This window comes from Pinus tabuliformis, chromosome 8 (assembly GCF_031772625.1).
Source record: "Pinus tabuliformis cultivar Carrire ecotype Pingquan chromosome 8, CPIR1, whole genome shotgun sequence".
Lineage (NCBI taxonomy): Eukaryota > Viridiplantae > Streptophyta > Pinopsida > Pinales > Pinaceae > Pinus > Pinus tabuliformis.
The window spans coordinates 144,188,674-144,200,284 of record NC_142294.1 but is presented as its reverse complement, the minus strand read 5'-3'; the positions used below and the strand labels follow the sequence as shown (position 1 = coordinate 144,200,284).

At 39.9% G+C, this 11,611-nt stretch overlaps 1 protein-coding gene across 1 annotated transcript in view; it reads right to left on the bottom strand.

The window, feature by feature from the left end:
* Positions 1 to 1,053: 1,053 nt before the first annotated feature.
* LOC149234531 (uncharacterized) overlaps positions 1,054 to 11,611 on the bottom strand; it is a 28,795-nt gene continuing 18,237 nt past the window's right edge. Inside the window, exon 2 of the mRNA XM_089368295.1 lies at positions 1,054 to 1,852. Coding sequence (XP_089224421.1) covers positions 1,054 to 1,852 — 799 coding nt within the window. The remainder of the gene's footprint in view (positions 1,853 to 11,611) is intronic.

Genomic DNA, 11,611 nt, shown 5'->3' with positions numbered 1-11,611 from the left:
GGCGGGGATAGGGGCAGGGGGAGGGGGGAAGGGGCAGCTAGGAAGAAAGGGCAAGGATCCAACAACTGCTAATTTTCTAGTCGTCATCCCTATTGAGATTTCTCAGCATTTTTTCAATTTATATGGCCTCCCTAAACTTTTGGTGATGAAAAGGAGCAATCTTGGAAATAACACGGGCCTCCTCAATGCATATGTGATGTTTAGTATTTTCCGCGTGCTCTACCAAGGCGGAATACTGGGTCCTCCCATGTTTAATGTCAACTGAGTGCTCATGAATCCTTTGATTAATAGAACGCCTCGTCTCACCAACATAGGGGGTCCCATAGGAGCAAGAAATAACATAGACACCTTTCATATCCTTGGGGTCAATAGGGTATTTTACTGATCTAAGGGAGCTACGGATGGTGTTAAGGGGTCTAAAGGTAGTGGGAACATTATACCTTCTGAGGATCCTCGTAATCATATTAGTGGTCCCCTGGATGAAAGGAATATGAACCCGTGAGACTCGATCCTTAGAGTCTTTCTTAACATTGGGACCTTTGTTGGCTTTAAGGAAAGCTTTCAGACCTCAGTGCCTACTATAACCATTATTAACAAAAATGTTAAGGAGATGGGATTTATATCTATCAAGGTTGTTTTCATCGGATATTCTCAACACACGAGTCGCAAGCATGTTGGGGACACCCAACTTTTGAGCAGGGAAATGATGGGAGCTGGCAAGAAGATATTGTTCAATATGAGTTTTCCTCCTAAACACTTGATGGGAGAAAGAACCATCATCATTCTTTGAAATGAGAAGATCTAGGAAAGGAAAACACCCATCAACATCTTGCTCCATAATGAACTTTATGGATGGGGATTGACTATTGAGATGTTGGAAAAATAGATCCAACTCTTTCTGGCCATGAGACTAGATGACACTAGTGTCGTCAACAAATCTTTTCCAGAGATTTGGTAAGAGACGTGCTGAGGCTAAAGCTTTGGATTCAAATTCTTCCATATAAGGATTAGCAACAACCGAGGGCAGGGGGAGCCCATGGAAACCCCATAGGTCTATTCATAGAATTCACCTTCAAAGCTGAAAAAGGTAGACGTGAGACAAATTTCAACCAAATGAACGGTATCGGGATCGGTTAGGCGGTTGATGACCTCAATGGCCTTCTTTATAGGAATGCAAGTGTAAAGTGATACCACATCAAAACTCACAAGAATGTCCCCAAGGTCAAATTGTATGCCTTTAAGCTCATTGAAAAATGACGAAGAGTCTTTGACGAACAAATCTGTGAGGCCGATAAGGGGTCTAAGCTTCAAGGCAAGGTATTTAGCAAGGAGGTAGGTCAGACCACCTATGGTGTTGACAATGGGTCTTAGGGGAGCCCCCTCTTTGTGAATCTTTGGAAGCCCATAGATTTGTGGAGTGATGGGGCTACTCTCAATAAGTTTGTGGCAAAAGGAACACACAGTGTGACTATATTTAATAGCTAGAGCAACGGTTTTGGAGATCTTTTTCAGGGGATTCTTGCTAAGCTTTTTATAGCTGCAACTGTTAGAAAGATGATCCAACATCTTCTGGTGATAATCCTCGTTATCAAGGATGACAACAACCCCTCCTTTTTCGGCTTTAAGAACCACAATCTCCTTGTGGTTCAAGGATTTGAGGGCCCCAAACTCACCCTTGCTAATATTGTTTCTAGGTGGCTTTGCCTTCCTGAGGACAATAGCACAATCTTGCCTTATAGTGTCCTGCATATTATCGAGAAACCTCCTAATCCCAAACTCTACCTCACACATAATGTCTTCTACAGGGATCTTCTTAGGGGCGAGGGCAAAATTTAGACCCTTCTCAAGAAGGCTAAAAACAGAAGGGGAAAGGAAAATTTAGAAAGATTAACAACCCTATTACTATGAGAAAGCTGCGGAGGCTTATTATTATTATTAGTATTACTATTAATCACGTCGTCATAACCATCATCATCATGGTTCTTATTATTATTATTATTATTATTATTATTATTATTATTATTATTATTATTATCTTTCGAATTCTCATCAATAATAAATTTTCCGCAACTAATTTTACTATTATTGTAGGTTAACTCCCTATTATTATTCTTACTAGTTAACATATTATTATTATTATTAAGAGTTTTATTTAAATTATAATTACCTAAACTCCTACTATTCAACCTATCCAAATACATATTACAATATGTAATATTACAAGAACCAAAGTCAAAAGAATGCAGAATAGTATGAGGGAACGGATGCAGGTCTAGAGATCTGAAAGAGGATACGATACCAGCATTGACTGTGTTAGCCTGCATAGAAGAGGGAATGTGCATGCACGAATTTGAATCAATGGCTAATGTTATTTCCAACCCTATAGGTCCATAAATGCCCAGCTACATGCACCCTCGATAGCCCGATAACGCACACGTGCGCGGTGACTAGATAAAAAAAAATAATGGCATGTGTGTTATTGGGCTATCGAGGGTGCATGTAGCCGGGCATTTATGGACCTATAGGGTTGGAAATAACGTTAGCCCTAAATCAATGGGGCCATGATGGGAGGACTGCAACGGGTCAATGGACATGCAAGGTAGGAACGGAGGATTAGAGGAAGAGACACCTTGCGTTGGGTTTATGGCAAAGCTTGGCAGGACCAGAGGGTGAGCAGATCCATGGGGAAGGGAATGTCTAGGAGGATAGTGACCGAGAAAGTTGGAGATAGTTCCCTCATCGGGGGATCGACCATTTGGCAGTCTGAGATCCGCAAGAGAGGACTGCATAGCGAAATCAGATGAGTGAGATAGCAGAGGGGCAAGAGAATAGGCGAAGGAACGACAATCAAGAGCATGGTTTAGATCTTAAAGAGAAAGCAGCGTGATAGGCTCCAAGTCAGCCATCGAAGATTGAGGGAGAGGATGTTAATATTAGGGGAGCTGGCCACTTCATTCAAATCCACCAAAAAACCTCGTTGGTAGTCAGCACCATAATGTAAATTAACCCAGGATCGAAGAGCAGAAATCTAACTAGCCGAAAGATGGCTCTGGGACGACTTACCCATGGGTAGAAAAGGATCACTGAGCACAAAGGACCTTTTATACAACTTCTGAAACTTTGAAGCCTGCTTTTGTCTCCAAACATCCTCCATTCGCAATGTTTTAAGAGTTGAACAAGCATAAACCCTTGTCTAAAGGGATGTGGAAATAATGCTAGAAAGTTCAAGATGCAGAGCAAGAAGATTCCGAGAAAGATGATCCAGAACTCTCCTTACCCTGCAAATCTCATACCTCAGTAATGCTAAAATAGCCTTCAGAAATACACGATGGTTCTTAGGAGTATTGAGGCGATGATTAATCTGGGCAAAAAATAGGATGATAGAGGAATCTCTGCATCTCTTAAGCAATGCGAGATCTGACTTCAACTTCGAAACTTGCAAGCGTGCCCGTTCAAAATGATGAACCTTAGTCGCAGTGGCCTTTCCGTGTAGGGATGTGATTGTTGAATTTAGGCTTCTCCGATCCATATCAAGTTTATTGCGAAGATTTTTCAGTGAAAATCACATCATAATTCATTTGTCGACGCATTTCGAACCAATGAGTGTGGTTCATTGTCAAGACAAGTTGAAGAACTAGATCATCGCTGAATGTTATAAAGAGAGAGCGGATCATCCAATGGCTATATTTGACTAGGAAATGACTGCATGTTAAATAGATAGCAGATCATCCAATGACTATATTTGACTAGGAAACAACTATATTTGACTGGGAAACTACACTGGGCCAAGGGATAGGGACAGGGAAAAAATAAGTAGTTAATTAATTTGTAAGTTGGTTTTGTTATATTTATTACCATATTTGAATAAAGGTAATTGTTTTTATTTAACTATCAAGAGTATGAATCAATAACCTATTAATAGGCCTTTTTTATTATTAAAACTATATAAATAAATAATTAGTTAATTAATTTATAAGTTAGTTTTGCTATATTTATTACCATATTTGAGTAAAAGTAATTGTATGTATTTAACTACCAAGATCAATAATCTATTAATAGACCTTTTTTTATTATTAACGCTATCTAAATAAATAAAAACTTATATCATTAATATTACATGAAATAATAAGAAAAATTAATAAAATTTTATTAAATGGATAACCTATTTAGTTAGTTAAATAATTGACCTAATACTAAATTTAAGGAATCTAACAGTATTGAATATGTAGCAATTTCTCGTAATTTCTCCAAGTTGTTTTAATTAGGAGAAATTTCTATATATTCAATACTGTTAGAATCCTTAAATTCAGTATTAGGTCAATTATTTAACTTTTTAAATAGGTTATCCATTTAATAAACTTTTATTAATTTTTCTTATTATTTCATATAATATTAATGATATAAGTCTTTATTTATTTAGATAGTGTTAATAATAATAAAAAGGTCTACTAATAGGTCTTGGTAGTTAAATACAAACAATTATTTTTACTCAAATATGGTAATAAATATAACAAAACTAACTTATAAATTAATTAACTAATTATTTATTTATATAGTTTTAATAATAAAAAAGGCCTATTAATAGGTTATTGATTCATACTCTTGATAGTTAAATAAAAACAATTAACTTTATTCAAATATGGTAATAAATATAACAAAACTAACTTACAAATTAATTAACTAATTATTTTTTCCCTGTCCCTATCCCTTGGTCCAGTCTTGTTGCCCAGCCAAATATAGTCGTTTCCTAGTCAAATATAGCCGTTAGATGAATTGATCTCTCTATTTAACATGCAATCTTTTCCTAGTCAAATATAGCGATTGGATGATACTCTCTCTATTTAACATGCAGTCATTTCCTAGACAAATATAGTCATTGGATGATCTTCTCTCTCTATTTAACATGCAACCATGATCTAGTTCTTCAACTTGTCCTGACGATGAACCACACTCGTTGGTTTGAAACACATCAACAAATGAATTATGATGTAATTTTTGCTGAAAACACTTCTCAATAAACTTGATATGGATCAGAGAAGCCTAAATTCAACAATTACATCCCTACACGAAAAGGCCACTACGACTAAGGTTCATCATTTTGAATAGGCATGCTTGCAGGTTTCGAAGTTGAAGTTAGATTTGGTGTTCCTTAAGATATGCAAAGATTCCTCTACCATCCCGATTTTTGCCCAGATTAATCATTGCCTTAATACTCCTATGAACCATCGTGTCTTTCTGAAGGCCAATTTAGCATTACTGAGGTCTAAGATTTACAGGGTAAGGAGAGTTTTGGATCATCTTTCTCGGAATCGTCTTTCTCTGCATCTTGAACTTTTTGGCATTATTTCCACCTCCCTTTGGACAAGGGTTGATGCTTGTTCAACTCTTAAATCACTGTGAATGGAGGATGTTTGGAGATTGAAGTAGGCTTCAAAGTTTTGGAAGTTTTCTAAAAGTTCCTCTATGCTCGACGATCCCTTTCACCTCGTGGGTAAGCCGTCCCACAACCAGCTTTCGGTTAGTCATATTTCTGCTCTTCGATCTTGTATTAATTTGCGTTCTGGTGTTGACTACTCCCCTGCGAAATGAAGTTTGCTTATGGATTCAAATGAAGCAGCCGAATCCCCTAATCTTTTCCATCCTATCCCTCAATATTCGATGGCTGACTTGGAGCCTATCCCACTGCTTTCACTTTAAAATCTAAATTGCACTCTTGGTTGTCATTCCTTCGACTATTCTTTCACCCCTCTGCTATCTAACTCGGCTGATTTCGCTATGCAGTCCTCTCTTGTGGATCTCAACCTTCCGAATGGTCGATCCCCTAACGAGGGAACTCTCTCCAACTTTCTCGGTCACTATCCTCCTTGACATTCCCTTCCCCATGGATTTGCTCACCCTCTAGTCCTGCCAAGCTCTACCATAGACCCGACGTAAGGTGTCTCTTCTTCTAATCCTTCGTTCCTTCCTAGCCGGTCCGTTGACCTGTTGCAGTCCTCCCATCGTGGCCCCATCGATTCAGGTTCGTGTGTCAACATTCCCTCTTCTATGCAGGCTAACACAGTCGATGTTGGCATCAGATCCTCTTTCAGATCTCCAGGTCTGTGTCTGTTCCCTCATACTATTCTGCGTTCTTTTGACTTTGGTTCTTGTAATATTAAATATGGTAATATGTATTTGGATAGGTTGAATAGTAGGAGTTTAGGTGATTATAATTTAAATAAAACTTTTAATAATAATAATAATAATAATAATAATAATATGTTAACTAGTAAGAATAATAATAGGGAGTTAATCTATAATAATAGTAATATTAGTTGCAGAAAATATATTATTGATGAGAATTCGAAAGATGATGATGATGATGATGATGATGATAATAATAATAATAATAATAACAATGATGATGATGGTTATGACGATGTGATTAATAATAATGATGATAATAATAATAATAATAAGCTTCCTCATCTTTCTCGTAGTAATAGGGTTGCTAATCTTTCTAAATTTTCCTTTCCCCCTTCCATCTTTAGCCTTCTTGAGAAAGGTCTAAATTTTTCCCTCGCCCCTAAGAAGATCCCTGTAGAAGACATTATGTGTGACATAGAGTTTGGGATTAGGATCTTGCCCGATAATATTAAGGACACTATAAGGCAAGACTGCATTGTTTTCCTCAGGAAGGCAAAGCCACCTAGAAGCAATATTAGCAAGGATGAGTATGAGGCCCTCAAATGCTTGAACCACAACAAGGACATTGTGGTTCTTAAATATGAAAAAGGAGGGGTTGTTGTCATCCTTGATAAGGAGGACTATTTCCAGAAGATGTTGGATCATCTTTGTAACAGTGGCAACTATAAAAATCTTAGCAAGAATCCCCTGAAAAAGATCTCTACAACAATTGCTCTAGCTATTAAATCTAGTAACATTGTGGGTTCCTTTTGCCACAAACTTATTGAGAGTAACTCCATCACTCCACGAATCTATGGGTTTCCAAAGATTCACAAAGATGGGGCTCCCCTAAGACCCATTGTCAACACCATAGGTGGTTTGACCTACCTCCTTGCTAAATACCTTGCCTTGAAGCTTAGATCCCTTGGTGCCCTCAGAGTCGTTTGTCAAAGACTCTTCATCATTTTTCAATGAGATTAAAGGAATAAAATTTGACCCTGGGGACATTCTTGTGAGTTTTGATGTGGTATCCCTTTACACTTGCATTCCTATAAAGGAGGGCATTGAGGTCATGAACTACCTAACCGATCCTGATACATCTCATTTGGTTGAAATTTGTCTCACGTCTACTTTTTTCATCTTTGAAGGTCAATTCTATGAACAGACCTGCAGGGTTTCCATGGGATACCCCCTGTCCCCGATTGTTTCTAATATTTTTATGGAATACCTTTAATCCAAATATTTGGCCTCAACATGTCTCTTGCCTAAGCTCTGGAAGATATTTGTTGACGACACTGGTGTCATCTGGTCTCATGGCCAGGAAGAGTTGGATCTATTTTTCTAGCATCTCAACAATCAATCCCCATCCATAAAGTTCACTATGGAGTAAGAAGTTGATGGTTGTTTGCCTTTCCTTGATGTTCTCATTTCAAATAATGATGGAGGTTCTTTCTCCCACCAAGTTTTTAGGAATAAAAATCATACTAAGCAGTATCTTCATGCCAGCTCCCATCATTTCCTTGCTCAAAAGTTGGGTGTCCTCAACACGCTTGCGAATCATGCGCTGAGTGTTATAGACATTTTTGTGCCTTACAGCGTAGAGCATGAAATGTCAATAATCTAAGGGATCCAAAGTCCCTAAACATGTTGTTATTACCCTTAGAAGAACAAGGTCAGCAAACCACAGCACTGCAAATTAGTTCTCCACTGAAAAACACTCAAAAACAGGTCAGTTCTGGATCAAAGCAGCTGCTCCACTAAGCATCTGCGCTGAATGTCAAAAGCTCTATGGTGTACCTGCGCTGCATAGCAAGTGCAACAAAGGCTACCTGCGCTGGGCGTACTTTGACATGTGGAGGAATCTTTTTCTCAATGTGCCAGTGCCTAGGAAGCTTCCAAAAAGACACTTGATCATAAGATTCACCTAATGATGAGTTAAGAGATTCTAAAACTCCCAGTGGAAGGTAGAAACTCCGAGTGAAGAGCTGAAGAACAACTGGAGTTGAAGAGGACAACAAGTCACACATCAAGCTGACTTATCTTCACTCCAAAACTCTATATAAGGATCTCATCCCATGGGATCTAGGAGGCCGGAATTTTGTGCAAAGAATTGCTGTTGGTTTACAGTTGTGAGTATTGGGTGATTGCTTGAGGGAGGTGAAGAAGAGTTTTCTCTCCGTCGGGAAGGTGATGCTGGATTGGACCTCTCATGGTTGTATCACCGCCTGAACCTTACTTCCATATATTAATAAAGCATTTGAGGTTCTTCTATTCGCATGTGTTTCAATGGTGTATTGTCTTACTTGCGTCTTTGATTTATGCTAATCCTTGAATCGATTATGAATGCATGCCTCTTGTAGTTTCCTTTTCTTGTCTTATTTGCAGGATCTCGTGTAGCTGGGCCCGTGAAAGGACTTGGATCTGGGAGCAAGCGGAAAACGAAGGAGATTGGATCGACCATTTGCGCAAGACATCAGTAAGTGGATCTCTTCCTTCTATCTCTTGCATGTCATAAAGAAGAAACTTTAGATAGCTTTGCTTTCAGCTGTTGCTAAGGAACTGTCACCCTTAGAGTGGGTTAGGGTCATTCCGAGTTGGATACTTTCCCCCACAACAGACTGGCGACTCCGCTGGGGATCGTGTCTTGTTGGTAGCTTGTGTTTCTGGCTATTCATTTATTAAACAAAGGGAGTACCAAATCGAACTGCATTCGAGTCCTTCGAATGCAAAGTAGAGGGCAGCTACTCTAGCCCAGTGCTGGGCATGTTTGTGATCTGAAGAGCTGATCCACAAGGACTCTTTGTAGCTCTTTGTGATAGTGTTCATCTTCCTTTAATCATCCTCTAGTGTATACTTGACTGATAGCCTCTGATTTGGCCAAAAACCATTGATTTTTGAGCAAACTGTGACCCGGAATCTGAGAGAGACGAGAGTTGTCTCATCAGTGCAGCTGCAACAAAGGCTACCTGCACTGCAATGTAGGTCCCGAAGGGGCTACCTGCGCTGCATCTCAGATTGACAGTGCAGCACCTGCGCTGATCCAGTTTTGCCTTATGCAACTGGGGTTCCCCACTGTCTGTTGCCCAGTTTTCAGTATTGTTTTGCAGCCTGTTGTCAACCTGTATACCCAGCTGAAACCACTTCTCTTTGCCTTCATTCCGCCTCAGTTGTATGAAGAAACCGTGATTGTTCTTATTGTATTTCTTGCTGTCGTTCATAGTTTCCCATAGCGAAAGTGAACTAGTCTTGCTATGACCTCTTGGATCTAGACCTATGAGAAAGTGTCGTTGTGATTCTAAGAGTTAGTTTATTGTTGTTCATAGCTGCTTGAGCATTTTCTTTCGTTATATGGTTCGAAATTTCAGTATTTCTTGTGTTGAAACGAGTGAATCTTAAGGTGTTCTTTTGATTATTGGACAAACACTTGTTGCTTTCGCTTGAAATTGAATTCGAAATTATACAACAGCTTCCTTTTTGTAATACATCAACATTAAGGAAGAAGAAAAGAAATACTTGCATTGTGCATGTGCATTTTGACAGTTTGCATGTCGATTTAGGAAAAGTGCATCAGTGTGTGCTCTATGATCTGTTTGAAAAGATGATGTCTTTCTTTTCCTTCAGTAGTTAAGGTTTTCATAAGTTGAAAGAATTGAAAAAGCTTGCTTATCATTCTTCGACTGCATTTAGGAGTTGTATCATACATCACGTGGTGATCCATAAAGGCAAACTGCTAAGCAAGATCAACCTAAAAAGAACTGAATTTATCTAACAACGCTTTGAAACATAACGAAACACAGTAGAGGTCTAGGTAGAGACGTGAACCGGCGTCGTTAAACATAGTGACTGTCGATCTCTACGAAGGTGGGTGATTCCTCCTGAGGGACGATAGCACTAATACGGACTTGTGCCCCCGCGTACCGTCGCGTATATTGGGGGACCCCTATAGGAACAAAGCCTTTATCCATAGGAAGCCGTGTCGGCCGCCCTACTGATCGCGATGCAGTGAACACAGCATTCACGAAGATCGACCACTCGTACCGTAAAACGTATTCTGTGGTTTCGCGAAAGGTTTGGCACACCCTCTGCCTAGAACTCCAGAGTAGTTTCTTTTGGCCTTTTTCAAACTCTATAACTGAAAAAGTCCATCCAAGCATTTGTCACTTCGGGCTCGTTAATACATCGAAGGAGACTAGAGTCATCTTTAGCTTTTTCTCGACTCTTAAAAAGTGAAAAAGCAAGTTGTGTCTTAAAAAGCGTCTAAAATTAATTCAATTCGAAAACACATTTTACCCTGTGCATTGTTGGTTGATCAAGTAATCCGCAACCGTGGAAGAAAGTCAATCGATGAACCGTCATTCGCGGAGGCATACGAGTCAACCGTCTTTGTCTCTGGAATCGAAAACAACCCGGGCAAAGCGATCTCGTTCAACTGGTTCCAAATCTCCTGTCAAAGTTAGAACAAGTGTTCCGACGACATCTGAGGTTCCGGTTACTCCAAACATTTCTGGAAACCCTGCCCCTATTGAAGAAGTTCAACAGCCCCAGAAGGACAGTAACACTGATCCTAGTCTGAGAGCAAATACTTGTGTTACTGAATCGGTTCCATCAGTGATCGGTTTAGAGAGTCTTGCTCCTCAAACAACTGTCGCTGTCGAAACAACCCCTTCTTCGGCACCAGAAATATTCTACGGACCTGACGGTCTTCCTCTTCCACCCGGTCTGATCGCAATAGAAGAAATTGTAGAAGATCCGCAAGCAACTACTCCAACACATTTTGGAGCAGGGATCACTCTACTTCCCACTGCATCAGAAGCTAGCCTATCACCCAGAGAAGTTCCTGAAGAATCACTAGGCAATCTGCTGGATAGACTCAAAATGTCTGAACAACCGTCAACATCTAGGACTGTGCCAAATGACACAGCGACGACAGAACTCCCTGCAGTCATTCCGACAATGTTCGCCGGCATACCATCTGTCCCTAACTCTCAACAACTGGAGGGGGTCCCTTCGGGGGCCATGACGATAGTATAGTATGTTCCTGTTTGTTCTCCCGGGATAATACCCGGTAACTCCTATGTTGGAACTCAACAAATTGATCCTTTCGGAAATCAGTTTGGGCAATCCGGTCCTCGAGGTGTAATAAATCCCCTCGGTTCCGGACCACCGCCGTATGAGGGGCAATATGCTTTTTCGTTACCCCCTCCGGGAGGTTACCCATACGGGAGTTCACAACCATATTCAGGTTATACTGGAATAACTACAAGTGGTTGGATACCTATGCTACCCCAGCAACCAAGAGTTGTGTATTCTATGCAACAACAAATGCCTGTGACGAACATCCCGACGACACCAGCGATTGTAACCGTGTCGCAAGTTCAGACGGTGCCTGTTGTATGTCAACCTCAGTTTTCTCATGTTGTAATGCAACAACCCTTTGACCCTGCAA